Raw genomic sequence first — 20,536 nt, forward strand, 5'->3', positions numbered from 1 at the left:
TATAAGACCTCCTTTTTATAAAAGAGAGATTGAGTATTATTCACTAGATCAAATAGTATTAATCATTATATAATAATTTTTAAATAAAAAATATGATTAAAAAATTGTCTCAAATGTATGCCACATAATTGTTGATGATGAAGAAAATGATTATGATGATAAATTGATATATTGATATATATCGATGATATTGAAGGTACCGAATATACTTATGGTGGTGTTTGGTGACAATTTTTGTTTATTCTCCAATGTATGCCCATAACCACATTGCATTGTTAATTGTTGCCAATAATGATAATTATGAATGCATTTTCATAATTATCTCATTTAAAGAAATATAAAGAAAGAGATTGTACCTTGTGCGTATAAGGATTTCATGATTGATTGCAAGAAATGATACGTGCATACATATATAATAAGGTACTTAATATTATAGTATATTATACTTTTAAATGACTACATAAAATAAAATAAAAACGCTTTAGAGCTAACTGGTAACTAAGATAATACGGCACTCTAATTATCTTTTTTGGCCCACAATAAAACGTGATCTTAGAGTCTCAACCGTTCATTTTTTTTATTCCCATTCAAAGTCAACTTTGCAAAAAATCAACCAAATCATATATCATTTAGTCATTTGATAACCATTAAAATTATTTCATTGTATTATAAAAAAATGTGCATGTTCCATCATCTATTTATTTGAGTATAATTAGCTTATTAATAGTTGATTAAACAATTTTCGATTTAATTAATTTTTACAAAGATGATATTTAAATGAAGACATAGAAAGTGAATGGTTCGGATTATTAGATCATGTCATCTAGTGAGCCTAAAAGAACGGTTAGCCTCATATTATCTTACTAACCGGTGAACTCTAAAACGCTCCTATTTAAATAAGATTATACATACTTAGTATTCTATATATACCTTGATACAAAAATACTAGCTATAAAGCTAACTAGTTAGCAAATTAATACGAAGTTAACCATATTTTTTCGCCCACCACATGATAATTTTATAATATGAATCGTTCATTTTTTAGACCTCACTTCAAAGATCATTTTTGTAAACAATCTCCAAAAATTAGAAGTCATTTAGCATTTGATTATAAAAACAACAATTTATATGCTTTTCTTGAAAATATTATTCGTTTATTTATTTGATCATAGTTAGCTAACTAAATTATTTTTTATTTGGTTGATTTTGTTCAATAATGATATTTAAAATAGAGCCTTAAAAATGAACGATTCAAATTATAAAATTAGTTATATAATAGGCCCAAAGTTAGTTAGCTTCGTATTAACAACTAACCATTTAGATTTTAGAGCGTTCTTATATATTGATAATTTGATAATAATAAATATAATATGTGGATACAGAAAATTTGTGATTGTATTACATAGCTCTTTTTCGATTTTTTTAATGACGAAAATGGGGTGTATTGTTCAGTCAGATCGAATAATCAAAAGAAAACAAAAATCTATTTGGCTTTTCTTTTACTCACTATGACGATTGATGACCACATGCACGCCAGTCCTCCAGTCATATTTTATTGCTGATATGATATATATTGTTATGGTGGTTGTTTTACCCACCGTGACCAGGCCACAATCTTTTCCCAAAAGGAAAGATAAATGTTGTTCCTTTTTTGGTCCGGATGTATTGTTCAAATTTCAATAAATCAAAGGAATTGAATATTGATTGCTTTTTTTTGTTTTTTTGGCTTTTTGGAGCCTGAAGAGTCTCTTCAAATCAACAAAGCATTCTCCTCTACTTCTTTCATTAAGCAGCTCATGACTCAAATGTCTCTACTTCTTAGAGATAGGATGGGGCAGGACCGAATTCTTTGCATGAAAAAGAGAGGCATTATGTGGGTTTTACTTTAATTACTAATATATAGTTGCGTATTCAATTAACCTCTGCTTCTTTTATTTAATATACATAGCATGGAGAAAAATGCAGGTTGATTTTGGACTGAAGTTTGAATGTTTTCTTTGTAGAAACATATTCAATGCCAAAGATATTTGAGGTTGGGGTGAAAACCATTTGGAATAATTAAAGGATATATTATTGAAAAAGCTAAAAAGAGTCAAAAATGACTTTGTGAATGAAGAAGCTAGGAAACAAAAAAGCTACCTCCTGTCTTGTTTAGTCCTCATACTCTTTTGTTGTAGTGCGCATACTTGGTAAGTAGTCATTTCTTCTTAGGAAGCAAATTATAATGTGAATATGTGATACATGTTAATTTATAAGAAGGGATGATTTCTATTAAAATAAAAAATAGTGAAAACATGTCAAATTGTGATTTGCTTAGAATCACTTCTAGGGAACCAAAGATTTTTCATACGGAAATGTAAAGAAGATGACAGACTTGACAGTTAACAAAATTATTGAAAAAGAGTACTTACACATATCTCGATCATGTCAAGAAATATAAGTTCTATAATTTTATTACATGGCAGGAAAGGTTTGTATAACGAGTGATGCTAGAACATCAATTATTACCTCAATTTTTCATTACCAATTGATGTAGAATATAACATGATAGTTGTTTATATTGGTTATAAATAAATGAAGTTCAAAGTGTGGCCGATAAAAACAAACAAAATTGCATTAGTTGGGATCTAAAGCATTGAGATAATAGTTGGTACTCTAGTAATATTGTTGTGCAAGTCCTTGAGGCTAATTCAAGTGGTAAGAAAGCATTTGGAAATTAAACAATTTAGAATTAGTACTGGTTAAGAATTTGGTCCTGCTTAATTCCAATATAAAATAGAAAATTTTAATTTTTAACGAAGTGAGAGTTCGGTTCGATAACTAGACTTTGGCATAAAATTCTTTTTCAACCGGTATGTAAGAAAATGGATCTTTAACATTTTCTTTTGGTGATTGGAGAAAAACAAGTTACAAACTAAATCTAACAACCTCTATTATTAATTCAGTAGAAAAACTTCCTTATAAACCACTATACAAAAGTTTTAATATGAGATTTTTCTCTTAACACTCCCTTATGCACTACTCAAGCCTAGTTTATTTTGATATTATTCTATAAAAAAATCTAAGCATTTATTCTGATGAATTGGCAATGAAAAGGGTAACCTAAGACCCTTATAAATAACTACGTAAGACTCCAGATTTTTAATATCAGATCTTTCTCTAAACAGTTATACTATTAAAAAAGAAAAAAGGATTGACTATCCAACAAAAATTTTGGGCCATTGAAGTGATCAGTGTGATTGGTTACAGCCGTTGATCGTAAAGCTCTTGTTTGTTTGGTCTGTATTCACGCGTCGTTTTACATAGAGACACACTGATGTCCCCAGGAGGACCAAAATCTTTATGCCCAGAACGACGTTTGGTTTGGTCTGACTCTGTATGAACAAGAAACACAAGATGTCCACAGAAAGCCCAACACTCGACGTGTAATGATCGCAAAGCAAGCAAAGCAGCTAACAGCTTGTTGAAGTCGACTGTAGTCCTCACTCCTCCTATTCACTATTCTTCGTTGTCTGTCTAAAATCTAAATATTAGTCCAGTCTCTGCATTCATGGCCGACATCTATGACCCTTTACGAGTCACAAGGTCGACCAAGTCAATGCTGATTGCTGCTAAACACAGGAAGAAAAAGAAACCACGTGCAAACTGCAAAATGGTGGTTGGAAGTTAGGAACCCAAATTATTCCTCCTTACATATTAAACACCAAATCAAGTTTTTTGTTACTACTTTTGACTAAATTTCATTGCGGTCTTTATAGTTGTAACCTGTCAATTTTATCTTTATAATTTATTAATAGTTACAATTTGAGGACACATTCTTAATTTTATCAATTTTGTTCGACAAAAATGACACGTGAAGTATATGGATTAGGGTATTTTAAGCTTTTAAGTGGTTTAGTTTAGTTTCATTGTCACTATCTAAATCACCCATAATCGCACGTCATATAATACTTTTGCTGTTCAAATTGACGGAATTAAATGTGTGTCCGAATTGTAACTATTAGCAAACTATAGAGACAAAATTAACACAATTAAAACTATAGAAATCATAGTAGAACTTGGTCTAAATAGTAAGGACTGAACACCTAATTTGGCCTGTATTAAATGGTTGTTATCTCGGAAAAGAATCCAAAACCCAATTGGCTACGATGTACTTACTTTGAGTTTGTCTGGCATTTATAGCATATGATTGAAAAATGTGCAATGGAAATACTAATTAACCAGAGTTTTTATCTATTTTTCCTAAGAAAAAAAAAAAGTCTTTATTTATTTTGGAATTTGGATTGGTGGAGGGGGTTGGTGGTATGTAATGTATTATGTACGTATGGCATGAAAATGATTTCTATGTTCAACAAAAAGGGCATTCTACGTTCACATTCCTGCATTCTGGATGATTGATATGCACAGCTAGAACGACACACCTAACCTGATTTATAACAAGGACAAACACAAAATGGGCATAAGTCTCTTTCACACCATTAATCAAATCCAGATCCGATCATCAAGTAACAATTAGGTGAGGTAGGAAGTGAAAAATTGGCTTACACCCCTACGTGTTCTCAATGTAACAAAAGCACTGGTAGAAATGGCCAAACCAATACCCCAAATTATTATTGGTTGGACTGGATTGCTTTCAGACTTCTTGTCATTTTACATACCAAATAATGAGAAAGTTGGGGCAATCCAAGCAAGCTGAGTATACTAAGATTTGCTTGTAGCTTTTCGCCCTGTCTGCCCAGACCCCCATCATTTTGAAAGAGCCTAACAATTAGCATCTTTCATGGCAAAACCCACCAATCAATAAGGTCACAACTCACAACAGGTTGTACAAATTAACACATCAGGCACTATTACTCACCAAATTTTGAATGCTACCCAGCAATTCTTAGCTATTGAAATGTAATGAGAGACATCATATTAGAACCCAAAACTTGGACCAGCCAGCCTCCCCATAAAATGCGTAGTTGCGTTCAAAATTCTTCGCAACCTTCTGCAAAATAATTCAAATTAAATGCATTAATATACAATATATCAATTGAAGTCAATCAACTAGTTTGGTAGTCTAATAGGATATTTGAGAAAGAAAAAAATCCATGTTTAAGTTATGCAATATGACATTTCATTCAAGCACCCCTTTCCAATATTGAGAAGTCAGCTATTTAGACTAACGTAATCAAATAATAAAAAAAATATGAAAAAGAAAAACTTAAGGCATACCCTTTGTGTTAAGGATATGAACTTGCTTGAACATCCAAATCAATTCGGCCTGTAAAGGCCGAGTAATGGTTTCTCTCTCTCTTCAACTCTCTTCCTTGCAGCCTCCCTCACTTTAAGTGCAGCTGCTTCTTCAGCGGATATAGCCCTTGGCTTTGGCTTCTCGCCTTGCCTTTTTCTCTTTCCAACAGCAACTGACGAGGGAGCACCTTTAACAGATCTCATAGGATTGAAAGAAGACGAAACCACTGGCCCAGGTGGAGGCCCATTTTGAGCTTTATCAGCACCTTTGTTTTCTGTAGCTGATCCTGCCCCTGAAGTTGACACTGGCCTTTTCAAAGCAGTTTCTTTATGTCCAGAATTTGAGAAAAACTGAGGGTTTGCATATGCCTCTTCCTGTGTCACCCACTTGCCTGTTGTGTTTCTTCAAGTAAATATACCAACTACAACATATATTCTGAAAGGAATGTTATACCAATACAATAATTAGAATACAAGTACAGCGACTCAATACCTATAGGATCGGAATAGTAGAAGCCTGAATTCGCATCGTAGTGAAAACCATTACTTTGATTGTAGTAATAACCAGAAGTGCTGTCATACTGCCATTCTGTCATAAACCAGAGCTGAATTAGTTAACAGGACTAGAGTTGAAATAAAAAAAAAGTCATGGACCACCCCCCTAAAGATATGCATCTCCACATTAAAGCCCATTTGGTAACTAAAATGTAGTAGAATGAATGGAGGAACATAATTTAATTTTAGAAAGAACCTATTTTGCTCACTCAATATGAAGCAACCCTATTTTGCTCACTCATACTGCCATTCTGTCATAAACCAGAGCTGAATTAGTTAACAGGACTAGAGTTGAAATAAAAAAAGTCATGGACCACCCCCCTAAAGATATGCATCTCCACATTAAAGCCCATTTGGTAACTAAAATGTAGTAGAATGAATGGAGGAACATAATTTAATTTTAGAAAGAACCTATTTTGCTCACTCAATATGAAGCAAGCCTATTTTGCTCACTCATACTGCCATTCTGTCATAAACCAGAGCTGAATTAGTTAACAGGACTAGAGTTGAAATAAAAAAAGTCATGGACCACCCCCTTAAAGATATGCATCTCCACATTAAAGCCCATTTGGTAACTAAAATGTAGTAGAATGAATGGAGGAACATAATTTAATTTTAGGAAGAACCTATTTTGCTCACTCAATATGAACCAAACTGAACCAACCATCAAACCCAATACCATGGTGACATGTTGAGTCCATTCTAGCCAATTTTTAGAACTTACTAGCAAAATGTCCACCTCTCCTGACCTACAGTCCAAATTTAAAACAGAAATTTGACCAACCTAACACAAGAGTTTTAAAAAAAAAAAAGGACAATACTTGGGTCACCCCCTGGGTGTACCTGCTCATCCACCAAAATTGGTGTGGACCAATAAAATTGCTACACCGGTCATTTTTAATTAAGACAAAAAAACTCTTCAAACAAACACTAATATTGTTGCTGCAAAAACAGCCAAACACTTTTGACGGCATTGATATCTTCTAAGTTCTAACCAGCAACCTCAACAACTTTGAACAAGAAACTATGATGGTTTTTTATCAACGCTCAAAACATAAAAAAAAAAACTACCGAGTTTGATTCTTTAAATTGCAAAGAAATGGAGAGACAAAATACAAAATTCCCTATTTGGGCGCAAAGATTAATCTCATCTCCACAAATATTAAAAACATTCTTCATGAAAATTCCATGGGTATGTTAACTTAGAATCCTTTTTAAGTTTATAACAGGAAACCCATTTCAATTTGGATGAAAATTCTGTATGAATTTCCAATGTGGAACCGTTTGCTAGAGAAAATCTAGATTAGATCTGAAAACTGCTTCAAAGATGGCAACAGATTCATAGCTCTTCACATAATCGTTGCTCATTGTAGATGTAGACCAACTCTCTGGTCGTCATCGGAGCCTGCTAGTGAATGACAGCGGTGAGGCTTTGCTGGTGTGAGAACACTTTGTCTCTGACTCTGTGTGTTGGGACTTTTGGCTCTTTTCTTTGCCGTGTGTGGGTCTTTTGGCTGCTAAGTGTTTATAAAGTGTTTTGTTTTTTATTAAAAATACCAGACATAGAAAATTTATTGGGCTACATCTATATGGGTGGATGTGCAGGTACACTCAAGGGGTGACCCAAGCATTGTCCAAAAGAAAATGAAAGAAATCAAAGTACACAACCAGGATAGCAAAGGAACCAAGGAGTCCTCTGTCATTCAACCATAGTTTAGTGAGACCAGGCGTAAGTTAGACCCATAAAATGATTAATAAAGCTCAAACATATTGTTCACCAACTAAATTAAGTTTGTTACCAGCTTCTGCATTCATTTTTTTATTTTTTCCTGCCAGGACACAGAGCTGTTACACTTAATTTTCACTCATGAAAAGAAAACACAGAGAGAATCTTACTAGCTTTGTAGTGAAAATTACAAATTTACAGTACTTACTCTCTTGACCGTCGTCTTCAACATCTAGGGCACGGGCATGAGTATCTCTGACCTCCTGGAAGTTTGCCATATCCTTTTGATAGCTGCGCTTAGCTTTCTGTAAACAAAAAATTCAGCATAAAGAAAATTATTGAGGCAAGAGTCTCATAGGAGAGAAGACATTGTCCTTCAACAAAGCTAAATCCATATGTTTTGAACAATAAATTGTAATTAGTAACAAGGGGAAGTGGAAGAAATATTTGTGCTCATCTTGTTGGCCAATGGAATGTCATTGAAAAAATAATTAGGTTGAAATAGTTAACAGCTACTCTTGGACTGCTAAGATAAGGGTAGTTTTGAAAAGAATAAACATATGAGTAAACATAAACATACAATTAAAAAAGTGAGGCACTATCATTACAGAAATACCATAATAAACTTAACCTTTGTCATTCGAATAGATTTGCTAACATATATTGACTATTTAACCTTGAAATGCTATTCCATGGCCAAAAAGAAAAAACTTTGAAATGCTTTTCTGATACTCACTGCTTCAATTTGCTGAAGGGCACGTTCTGCTTCCTTTTCTTCCTTCTCCTTTGCAGCTTTCTCTTTTCGCATATCAGCGAGCTTCTTAGTAACACTATCCTTGTGGCGTTGACCAAGCTCATGGTTTCTAATGCTAGAAGGATTGTTTGATATGTAGATTTTGCAGAAGTCACACCATTTGTTACCCTGGCTAACCCAATACTGCAAATAGGGAAAAAGGAAAAAATAATATTGTAGGATAATATAAAAGGCATGAGTCAGAGCGGAAAAAAGGAAAATCACTGAAAATCAAACTAAACAATATTGTTTACAAAATTTTAAAGAGAAAATAATTCTTTTCCGAGTAATGAAGATCAAAGACAAACTTCCTTACACTATCAATATGCTTGTGAAAATTAAACAAGTTTTTAAAGCCTTTGGACATAAAGAAGTAGTAATTACATTCTTTCTGATATGCAATTATTGAAAAAGAACCAAAATTACATTCTTTATTTACCAAATCCCAACTCGAATTAAGAGCTACACAGAATATTAACTATGGGTCTCAATAGATCCATAACTATACAATGACGATAACAAGAAGCTCAGTGATATCTTGTCACACCAAGAAACTCACCAAGAGAGTAATTGGGTTTTGCTTATTATTCATCAATCCGGTTCTTGAATGCACATATTGATACACACAATGCAATTAAGCCCTCCAAATTAAAATACACAACAATAAAAGGCAATACAATCGAGAAAAGCAGCTGTTTTTGCAAGTGATTATCAAAATATATGAAACTAAAATAGAGTCAAAGCGGACGATACCTCAGTCATGGTGGCGAATTGGAGGTGCTGAAGCTGATGGAAGAGAACCCAAAATCAGACCGTTAGGGAAAAGACTGGAGCTTGCAGGTATTAATTCGATTGTTCGAAAAATTCAACACCCAAAATCTCTCCCTCTCTCTCTCTTTCTCACTCGCGGAGCTGAAACAGGAGGGGTATTCGGTTTGCAGGGTTGTAGCTCCGACGACTATAGAGTGGATTTTGGTATCATAAGGCCCTTTGGGCAAGTTATTGGGCTTTAGTTGTTTTTTAAGGCCCACTTTCTCTTCATTGGTAGACAATTATTGGGACAAAAATAGAGTGACATCCTTAGCTAATTCGTAGTGAAATATAAGATTTCTTATAAGGGGGCTTCTACATGCACTGATGCACCCACCCCAATATTTTAAAAAATAAAAATAAATTATGAATCTCAAATTTATTTTAAGAGTCAAACGAGTACGCAATTTGATTAAATTATAGGTTTTTTTTTTTTTAAAGTTTAGTTCAAAAATAAGGTTGATAATCCAACCTAAGCGATAGAGTGAATTTTAGCTCAGTCTACTTTAATAAAATACGCACAATACGAAACCCCCAAAGCACTTGATGAAAAGTACTGAGCGCTCGACACTGTTCACCGAGTGCTTGACAATTGGAGAAATTATTCTATATAACCAATATACTACCACATGGTATAACCAACTTATGTGTTATAGGGCCCGTTTGGCACTGCTTTTTAGAAGCACTTTTATTTAGTAGCGCTTTTATCAGAAGCGCTTATGTTAAGAAGCACATGTAAATTTTTATAAAACTTCTAAATTATTTATGCAAAAGCACTTGAAAGTGCTTCTTGAGAAAGCACCTGTCAGGTGCTTCTCAAAAAACCCCTTAGAAGTGCTTTTATAACTCAAAAGCACTTCTAATTATTTTTGTCAAACGCTATCAAAAGTGCTTTTACTAATTTGAAAGCGCTTTTGACAATTTTAAAAGCAGTGCCAAACGAGCCCATAATATGAGTGGATGTTATACTATACCTTGCAAATATAAACATATCGTCCAACAATACCCTTACACGTTGGATTAGTTATACCACATGATATATCAGTTATACCCAATAATGTTTTGAGATAATTAGATTTAGGATCTTTATAAAAACAGTTTTTAGATGAAGATCAGTGGTGTTTTAAAATTTATAAGAAAATCCTTTTAATTCATAATAATTTATTAAAAAATCTTTTAAATTCATAATAAAGTCTTTTTAATTTATAAGAAAATCATTTTAATTCATAATAAAGTCATTTCCCGATTTGAAAGGTATTTCCCCTCCTAGGGTATAGAGTGAGCTTTATAGAGGCTGCATGTTAGGTCTGCCCAAAATCTTAGAGTTAAAACCTAACATAAAGTCGTCAAAGAAGAAAAATAAAAGGACTTAATTAAAAATCTTAAATCACTACCGTCTTAATCTAAGAAAGACTCATAAAATGGACTGCACTCTAAGTCTCCTTAATTTTTTCGGCAAAAATAACACTGATAGATAATTATGTCTTTTCTTACACAAACATATCAAAAACTAATGAAATCAACATAAAACACAAAAATCAAGCTTATGGAGTCATATGCACCCATGTTTTCGCGTAAAAATGAATGTTACTAATTGCCACTGTTTAACAGTGCCACAGTGGCAATAATTGCCACTTCTCGGCAAGGTGACGAGCGTTTGGTACCAAAAACACGGAAGAAATTAAAATGTGGGCTTATTTGTCAAAAACTAGACCTATTTGTCATTGCAATATTTTAGGTGGATTTGTTTATCATTAAGAACTCTAAAATAGACTTTAAAGTAATTTACTGTAAATTATATTATATTACAGCACAACTTTAGATGATTATATTACGATTTAAGTTGTGTCAAAGAACTGTAAAAACTTCTAAATGCATTGACATTAATTTCAAAGAAACTACCATATCGAATAAAATGAAGAGTTTTAAAAATTGTGGCACGTCCGATTCAAGAAAATGACAAAACAAATTGCATAAAAATGGGTTCCAACATTGGATGATTGATTCGGGGCTCCATCAGATCGATCCCAAAGTAAGGCAGGCTAAAGAATCGAAGAAAGAAGCAGGCTAGCAGACAATCGATCCTAGGTTGCAAACGATTGATCGCTAGAGAGATAGAATCCGCTAAAGATGTAACACCACTCGATCACCAGGTTGGCCAATGGATCAGCGCTCGAAATTTTCATTTTCTTTGTCAGTTTGTTGACTTTAATTTCATTTTGGGTTTATATTTCCTATTACTTTAGTATATATTTTTCATTTATTCATTATTTTCTTAATGTTTTGGGAGTCTTTTCTTACAAGTAAAGAATTTCCTTTTAATTGTTTTCTTACCAAATTAGGTTTACCTTTATTTTCCTAATTGAACAAGGTTTAGTCTTATATATAAACCCAAAGTGTAGAATGTAATAGTAAGTTATTTTATTGGGATTAATAATATAATTGTGATATTTTTCAATTTCTTTGATAGATAAGGGTTTATCAGTTTAATATATGCTTTTTTTCGAACTATTCTCGTTTTAGAAAATCAACATATCTCAGGAAGGTCATGTTCTTGTGACCCTATTGATCGAGCTCACCGCATGGCGCATTAGTTGGCATCATAGTCAGGTTTCCATCATGCCAAGATATGGAGGTTGTGATGGAACGAGACCTAGTGAAATCGATTAGAATGAGGTGTGCAGGTACGTTGTCATAAGGCGTGCGCACCACATTTCCATTATGCTAAGACAAGGAGGACGTGGTGGAAGGGGACCTCGAGACACTGAGTTGGATGACGTGTACAAGTAAGTTGTCATGAGACGCTTAGCAAGGCAAGGTTAGATGTTGTCCCAGCATGTTGGACCTTGGCGAAAGAGCTTCATCGAACCCAGCCCCAGAATCACGAAGAGGAAGTTTACAATGAGGATGAGAAAAAAGATCATAGTCTAAGGATGTCAAAGCCCATAGGCCTAATATCCCACGTCGCCAGAATACAGTTGGGTTGTACAATGTATAAGCCTTGGGCAATCCTCCCCTTACAAGTTGGTTTTTAGGGTGAGTTAGGCCCATGGGGATTTGACATGGTATCAGAGCTCATAGTGTGTATTCCTGGGAATTTTGGACCAACTGGTGTATGTTGGGCATTTGGCCCGGTACCTATTTGTTTGATTGTGCTATCATGTGGCAATTATTTAGCCTGGCGTTGAGGGAATGTGTTAAATATCCCACAATGCCAGGATACAATTGGCGCCTTATAAGCCAGTTTTAAGGGCGAGTTAAGCCCATGAGACTTTGACACTAACCCAAACACTCATCCATTAAACATTCTTCTCACCCATAGCACCCACCCACCTCTTTTTTTCCAAAATTTTATTTCCATGAACCCTAAATTTATCTTTCACTCACAATTCAAAGGAGTGTAGTGGTTACTTGATTTCTTATCAAGAAGAACAACCATACTAACCCAACCACTTCTTATGGTTTTAATGATCATTATGTGTTGCTTTACATAATGCTCTATAGCACGCTTTTGGACTTGGGAAATTTGAGATTTTCTGGGAACATGTGATGGATTGGAAGTTGGAACAGTGGAGTAAGTTGTAATTGTCATATCGGTAGTAGATGGCAGTCAAAAGAAGAAGCCACGAGTTTATTTAGTATTAAATCCTTGAACAATTTGTAATGGTCATTTGATGTTGTATTTGTAATGGCCAATCACATTCACAGTCACAAACTCTAATCTATATAGACATTCTTTTTCATAAGGATGAAATTTCTTGTTATCGAGGCCTATACTAAAAGCCAAACCTGTAAAACTAAAGGAATAGCAAATTGAATTCTTGTTGTTGATTCATGGAGATGGGTGTAGTAGTGTTAATTAAGTGAATTGAGGAGAAGATAAATCTAGGGTTAGTGGGTCTTGGTGGTTGTAAGGAGGTGGATGGCTAGGGTATATCATTCTTTACCTTTTCCTTTCACCTAGGTTCTTAGAAGTCATGTTACAAAAGAAAATTTGTTATTAATATTTTGAATAAAAGATAAGTGAGAAAATAAGAATATTGTAAGAATATTTAAAAGACATAAGTCAGAGTCAAGCAGAAAGGAAAATCACTGAAAACCTAGTAATGAATATTGCAGACAAGAAGAAAGTCAGAAGCTACACTATCACTATGCTTGTGAAAATATAACCAATGTTCAAAAATTTAAGATGTGGGGTGTCAAAAGTGGATGGTGGGGGGTTTCTTGAGAAGCTCCCTTAAGAACTTCCAAGTCCAAGTACTGAGTTTACTCCATCCCGACCTTCAACCTTTGCTTGTGAGCTTGAGTCCAGTCCATACAAAAATTGTTTGAGCTCATGGAAATCTTAAATTGGGTCAACAATTTGGGCTGAGCCCACATTAATGTCAAAAAATACACAAAGCAAAGCAGAACAAAAATAAATAAAAATAAAAAATAAATTCTCCGAGAATATACATCTTGTTCAAACTCACCGGTCTTCAGAACTCAAATTGGAACCATAATCTAATTGTCTCCGAAGTTCAAAGTCAAAACTAAAAATTGCTTCTTCAGATTCCCATTTCAGCTCAGCCTCTTGGGTTTTGTTTCGGGCAATTGCAGAAGAAGTGAAGAAACCAACCCTTTTCACAGTTTGAGTTTCCAAGGGAGTGAGTGAAGCCATGGATGAACAGTTCTTGCTAATGCTCTCAAACCTCCTCCAACTCCAAAACTCCATCGACCCAACAACCTCCCTCCTCTCCTCAACCACCTCCTCCTCCTCCGCCGCCGCCTCCTCCACCCCCACCTCCCTCCTCACCTCCTCCTCCGCCGCCCCCCTCCTCTTCTTCACCATCGCCTCCGTCCTCTCCTACATCGCCACCTCCAAATCAACCCAACACACCCCCACCTCCGCCGCCACTCCACCACCACCATCCTCGTCATCCGCCGCAGCCGCCGCCGCCTCCGACTACTCCGTCTCGGCCTTCCGGGCCCTATCCACCGAACACATCTGGTCCCTCGAGGCCCCGCTCCGCGACGCCCAGTGGAGGTCCCTATACGGCCTGTCGTACCCGGTGTTCACCACCGTCGTCGACAAGCTGAAACCCCACATCGCCCTCTCGAACCTCTCCCTTCCCTCCGACTACGCCGTGGCCATGGTCCTCTCCCGCCTCGCCCACGGCTTCTCCGCCAAGTCCCTCGCCGCCCGCTACTCCCTGGAGCCCTACCTCATCGCCAAGATCACCAACATGGTCACCCGCCTCCTCGCCACCAAGCTCTACCCGGAGTTCATCAAGATCCCCGTCAGCCGCCGCAGACTCGTCGAGACCACCCAGGCCTTCGAGGAGCTCACCTCCCTCCCCAACATGTGTGGAGCCATCGATGGCAGCCCCATTCGGCTCCACAAGCTCCCCCACAACGAACAGAACTTGAATGGAAACTACAAATGCCGATATGGGTACCCTTCGGTTTTGCTCGAGGTTGTAGCTGACCACAAGAAAATCTTCTGGGATGTGTGTGTTAAAGCTCCGGGAGGTACAGACGATGCAACCCATTTTAGGGATAGTCTTTTGTATAACAGGCTTACTTCTGGAGACATTGTGTGGGACAAGGTTATCAATGTGCGTGGACACCATGTCAGGCCTTACATTGTTGGGGACTGGTGCTATCCTTTGCTGTCTTTCTTGTTGACACCCTTTTCGCCGAATGGGATGGGGACGCCGGCGCAGAACTTGTTCGATGGAATGCTGATGAAGGGGCGGTCTGTGGTGGTTGAGGCAATTGGGTTGCTCAAGGGGAGGTGGAAGATTCTTCAGGACCTGAATGTGGGTCTTAATCATGTGCCACAGACCATTGTGGCTTGCTGTGTGTTGCATAATTTGTGCCAGATTGCGAGGGAGCCCGAGCCAGAGCTCTGGAAGGACCCTGATGAGAGTGGATCGCCACCGAGGGTGCTTGACAGTGAGAAGTCGTTTTACTACTTCGGGGAAAGCTTGAGGCAGGCATTGGCTGATGATTTGCATCAGAGGCTTTCATCGAGATAGGACTTTTTTTCTGAGAGAAGGGATGGCTTCTCCACCTTTGTTTCTATGTAAGAATGTCCTTTTGAATGTTTTCTTTGTTATTCCTTTTAGGTAGGTTGTAGAACTTGGATGATTTCGGATGAGAAAAGCTAGCTAATATGTAATGACTGTCATATAGTTGTTGGGACTAACTGACTTGGTAATGAAATTACAAGATTTGTGGAAAGAATGGAAATGCACTAGTTTTTTTGTCAATTGTATTGCATTTTCATCTCTATGTTTACAGTGCTTGGTGAAGGTGATCAGTAGCCAGAGTAGTAATATGTCCGCTTGGATGGAAATCTTTCTACAATCTTTTAGGAAGAATCTTGTGCAGTAGTATTGCTTTCAGTCTTAACTTTGCAATATTACTATTAAAATTATGATATTGATGAGAGGAATTCTTTGATGCATTTTGATCCACTGTAATGGCTTAGGTAGAAATTTTTATGACAATTTTTGTTTTGGAAATGTCATTCTGGCGCAATACTATTGTAAACATCTATGCATTTTGTTCTTTTTCAATACAGGTCGTTGGTCCTTAGATATAGAGATAAAATTTTATTCCATGTTGTAGATGGTAGCAATGTACAGAGTCTGATAATTGTGAACATACACTGCATTATGAATGTATTATAGTGATAAATCTGATGAAGGGTTTGGGTGTTTGGCCTGCTCTTTATGCCAATATAATTCAGCTAAATGACTGAGAAGTAGGTAGTTTAGTTGTTGGGAACTCAGCTAAATGACTCTCCAATAATGTTCCATGCTCAACAGTTTCATGGATGTGCCCTATTGTGATTGTGTTCCTATCTAGGTTCAGGTTTTGAAGAACTTTCATATAACATCTATATTTCATGCTTGTGCCTAGAACAGTTGCACAGGTTATGTGGGCAGAATGCCAGTCTTCCATGACTAACAGCAGAAGTAAATTGACCTTGGTGGTTTATTGTTTCTGGTCGGAAAATGAAAAATGACCTTAATGGTTAAAGTATCAAGAATAGCAGTTATGATGCGTACTGTAAATATGCTTATATTGAAACAAGAGGTAAACTAATTTGCATGCATACAATGATGTTCCTTAAATCCTAAAGTAAATGTTATTGGTTTGTTGGGCTAGTAAAACATACCCATCTACCCTTAAGGATAGGAGAGTTCAAGGTCCCAAGTTTGAAGGTTAAGACTAGTGTTCTTTATGAGAATGGGGATGGTGAAGTTTGCCAGAGGCATAGAATTGTTTGGTGCTGGATTGATAGCCAATTCCATAGATGATAGACTTTAAGGCTCCTAGATCTGTCATTCAACTAGCTCATGAGTTAGCTGGTGTAGCTCTTAAGGGGTCTTGTAGAAACTAATTGGCATAATCTCTTTTATGATTCTCTTAAGGAAGTTCCAACATTATCATCAGCATAAAATAATGCATTGACTGCTAAGACAAAATGTTGGGAGAAAGATGCAGCCAGAACTCTAGTGAGGATGCACAAGTTCAGCAAATGTAACCAGGCCAGCATTTATCGTAGACTTGTCAGTTTAGCATTGCATTGGTCCATTGGTTAAGACTTGAACAGGTCTGGTCAATCAAACCGGATACGAGGAACTCTTGCATTCAACTGTTACATACAGGATATGAGAAATTCTTGGTATATCCGTGTATGAGGAGTTTGTATACAATGATTATATACAAAAATTTGCACAATTCATGTGCGCGAGATAAAAAAAAATTAATTAATTCTCTTGGTATGGAATATGAGGCTGCACATCAGTCTTTGGTCAGTGCCAGTTTACACAGATTAAGTTTCCATCCATAGCATGAGAGGAAAATCTTAAAAGAACTCTGATAGTTGTTGCTCAAGCTCAAGGACACTATCCAACTAATGATACATCCTAATTGCCAATTTTATTCTGAGGGATAGTTGGTATAGTACCAAAACCAACGCTAAGCATGATGTTTCTTTTAAACTTTACTCATCAAACAAAATAAGTAATTACAAAAGAATACAATGGAATATCAGGTTACAAGTTTGTAGGCTGATGTCAAAATACAGAAGACTATAATTAAAAGTCCGTAGGCTAGGCTATATATACATATACAAAATTTGAATACCATAGCACTATGAATTAGGAGCAACTATTTAACAGAGCATGTCATCCTTCAAATCTCATCAGATGCAACTTGAAATCCACATCCTTGGCATCTCATGATATGCTCAAGGCTAACATGAAATTCCAGCTTCCAGAATCACCGGCAAGTGAAGATGGTACCATAAAGAAACACTCTGCTCATCTTTCATTTTAAGGAAGAGAAAACCTAGTGCTTCACCAGGTCCTTGTTTGCTTGCGCTTTGTTGTGAAGCTGATTCTACCTTCTCAAGAAAGATTCAGTAGGGAATTTGATGGTAACCACATCAACTATCTGTTAACTGAAATTGAAAGGTTCACTAATGAGTGCACATATATAAGGAAAAAAGATTATGTCATAGACAGTTTCCATACTTTTCTTTTGATGAAAAATAAGAGGGAGGGAGGGATGCACTTACTGCTGCATAGAAGCATCCATAACAGAATGAATCGAGTGAAAGACAAAGAAGCAGATAGGAATACCTAAAAAAGCAAGAAGACAGTGTTATCAGAAGTTGTCTGATGATCTAGTGAAATTCCCCATAATTGAAACATGAGGACGGATTGAAAAAAAAAAAACAAGGAATAGGCATTTCCAAAAAGCTTCAACATTTCTGTACGGATAATGCTGTCCACCAGGAAGGACATGCGGGGGTGGTAGTTCGAACCAAATGCAGAACTACACAACAATTTATATTATGTATAACATAAGCATGAATGTAATGTTACTTACATTGATCAGAACCTGCCAGCAGAGAAGGGAAGTGCAGTAATAATGGCGAATCTTCATAAAAAGATTAACTGGATTTGTAAGAAAAAATGGGGATGGAGGAATAAGGCTCATTGGCACAACGCACCATAAGCATTAAAAACTGCATCTATATTGGTTGATTTAAACAAGTAGTTGCTCTTCTGCTTACTAGGATTGCAATCAGTTTGAATTTTTGACTCATTTATCCCCCTGCACAAACTGTTACTCCACTATTTGGAAGGAGGCCGTCCTTAGCCATTTCACCAAGCACATTAAAAACTGCATCCATATTTCCTTCTTTATGATTGATTTCAACAAGTAATTTTGCAAGCTCCGCGTCAGTGAGCTGACAGCTTCTCAGTGTGTTCTCTATGACTTGACTCAATTCATTGTTCATCCCCTCTGTGAAAAGTGCTTTAATCAGTGCAACAACAGTCACAGTATGAGGAACAAAACCAGAATGCAACATTTCGTTATACAGATTAAATGCCTTCTGGACATTTCCACCCCTACAATGACCATGTATAATAACATCATAAACTGCCTCATTAGGCTTGTAGTTGTTCTTAACCATTCTCTCAAAAACTCGGTCTGCTTCTTTCATCAAACCCTTCATACAGAATCCCTTTACAAGGGCCACCACATTCTTAAATTCAACATTAGTGCAGTTCTCTATCAATGTATTATATGTGACATCCTCTGGGATAGACTCCTCATAGAACAACTTGAGCAGAAGCCTCTTTGCTTCCCTCGTCCGAGCTTGTTTGTTAAGTCCATTAATAAGCACACTGTAGGTAACAACATCAGGTAGGAAACCTTTTTGTATCATTTCATCATTCAACTGAAGAGCCTTATTTAAATCCCCTTCCACACAGTAAGCATTGATCAAGGTTGTGTATGTAAATTCATCAGGAGGAAAACCCATACTTAACATTTCTTGGAAGAGATCACAAGCTTCAACCAGTCTCCTTTGCTGACATACACCTTGAATGAGTGATGAATAGGTAATGGCATCAGGTGATACACCCTTCTCCACCATCTCCTGCTTCATTCGAAACGCAGTCTCCAATTCCTGATGCCGACAAAACCCAGTTATAATAGTACTATAACTTACTACATCAGGGGACAATCCTTTCCCTATCATATCTTGCATGACTTCCATGGCCTCTTCCATCCTCCCCAATAAGCAGCATCCATTGATAAGGGCATTGTAAGTCACAATCGAAGGTGAGAATCCACTTCCAATCATTTCATTCAGAACACGATACGCTTCATTCAAGAACCCCTGTTGGGAGAAACCATCAATCAACGTAGTATACGTCCTCTCATTTGGACGAAGTCCTCTATCACGCATCTGATCGAAAAACTCCATTGCTCGATTCAAATTCTTGGCCTTACACATAGCATTAATCAATGATGTGTAAGTGACAACATTTGGAGACAAGCCATTCCTCCGCATCTCCTCATGCAGAACAAGTGCTTGGTGAAAATTACCTTCCTTGCAATACCCACTAATGAGTGTATTATTAGTCACCTCATCAGGAACAAAACCCTTTCTTTTCATATCCTCAAGAACCTGACTTGTCTCATTCATCCTCCCTTCTCGACACAACCCGTTAATCACCACATTATACGAAATCAAATTTGGTTCCAAACCCTTCAAAGTCATCGATCTCAACAATCCGAACGCCTCATCAACCCTCTTCAACTTGCAATACGCATCAATCAATGTATTATATGTAACCACACTCGGCAAACACCCATTTCTCTCCATTTCACCAAAGAAATGCCATCCCATTTCCAAATTCCCCGCCCCGCAAAAACCCCTGATCAAAATATTATAGGTATACACATTCGGAGAGACCCCAGTTCTAATCATCTCACCAAACACCTCCTCGGCGAATTGAACGGACCCTTTTGACCTAATTATTGCATCTAAAATTGCATTATATGACAGAACACCAAGCATAAATCCATGAGCTTTGGCTAAACAAACAATGTTCAGAGCCTTATCAATGAAATTCAAGTGAGAGTAAGACTTTACCACCAAATCGAAAACCGCCGAGCTCGAATTGCATAACTGCAGGGACTCACTGAGGCACTGAAAGATCAAACTGCCCTTGTCGTCGACGGTACTGACGGCCACGTCCTGGGCGAGGGCTTGTGCGGACTTGTAGAGCTTGAAGCGGGTGAGGATGTGGAGGGCGAAGCACTTGCATTGGAAGGTGAAGAAGCGGTGGTTTCGAGCCCAATTGAGGAACTTTAGGGTCAGGGTTTGGTCGAATTGGGACTTGAGGAGTAAACAGGAGGCTGCCTCAGGGGTAAAATGGGAAGAGAGATAATTGAGGTTTTGGGGATGGCGTTTGAGGTATGTGATTGCTTTGTCGGCGAGGACGGTGTCGGACGGAGCACACTGAAATGACGGTGGCCTGTGAATATGAGGTTTTAGGAGGGGCATTTCCGGAATTAATGAAGTTGAGGGTTTAGCAGAAGAGCTGGAAGCAACAGAG

General features: G+C 36.9%; 3 protein-coding genes across 4 annotated transcripts; 1 reads left to right on the forward strand and 2 right to left on the reverse strand.

The window, feature by feature from the left end:
• Positions 1 to 4,586: 4,586 nt before the first annotated feature.
• LOC147276805 (C2H2 and C2HC zinc fingers superfamily protein) lies at positions 4,587 to 9,238 on the reverse strand. Of its 2 annotated transcripts, XM_086254263.1 has the most exons (6): positions 9,063 to 9,238; positions 8,253 to 8,453; positions 7,725 to 7,821; positions 5,729 to 5,824; positions 5,218 to 5,627; positions 4,587 to 4,990 (listed from the first exon to the last, which is right to left on the reverse strand). In XM_086254263.1, exons 1-5 carry the CDS (start codon positions 9,069 to 9,071, stop codon positions 5,257 to 5,259), a joined length of 774 nt encoding a protein of 257 aa, XP_086110389.1. In that variant the 5' UTR covers positions 9,072 to 9,238; the 3' UTR covers positions 4,587 to 4,990; positions 5,218 to 5,256. The 2 variants fall into 2 exon arrangements, with proteins under 2 accessions (XP_086110389.1, XP_086110390.1); XM_086254264.1 differs by lacking the exon at positions 4,587 to 4,990 and having other exon boundaries at positions 5,484 to 5,657.
• Positions 9,239 to 13,582: 4,344 nt separating this feature from the next.
• Positions 13,583 to 15,549, forward strand: LOC147276806 (PIF / Ping-Pong family of plant transposase). The gene has a single exon (XM_086254702.1). The coding sequence runs from the start codon at positions 13,778 to 13,780 to the stop codon at positions 15,137 to 15,139; it is 1,362 nt and encodes a 453-aa protein (XP_086110828.1). The 5' UTR covers positions 13,583 to 13,777; the 3' UTR covers positions 15,140 to 15,549.
• A 1,489-nt stretch (positions 15,550 to 17,038) lies between these two features.
• On the reverse strand, positions 17,039 to 20,536 carry EMB2745 (Tetratricopeptide repeat (TPR)-like superfamily protein). Its single transcript, XM_086252780.1, has 3 exons — positions 18,009 to 20,536; positions 17,695 to 17,758; positions 17,039 to 17,577 (listed from the first exon to the last, which is right to left on the reverse strand). The coding sequence occupies exon 1, from the start codon at positions 20,482 to 20,484 to the stop codon at positions 18,229 to 18,231; it is 2,256 nt and encodes a 751-aa protein (XP_086108906.1). The 5' UTR covers positions 20,485 to 20,536; the 3' UTR covers positions 17,039 to 17,577; positions 17,695 to 17,758; positions 18,009 to 18,228.

This window comes from Dryas octopetala, chromosome 8, assembly GCF_963921425.1.
Source record: "Dryas octopetala chromosome 8, drDryOcto1.1, whole genome shotgun sequence".
In the NCBI taxonomy this organism is placed as follows: domain Eukaryota; kingdom Viridiplantae; phylum Streptophyta; class Magnoliopsida; order Rosales; family Rosaceae; genus Dryas; species Dryas octopetala.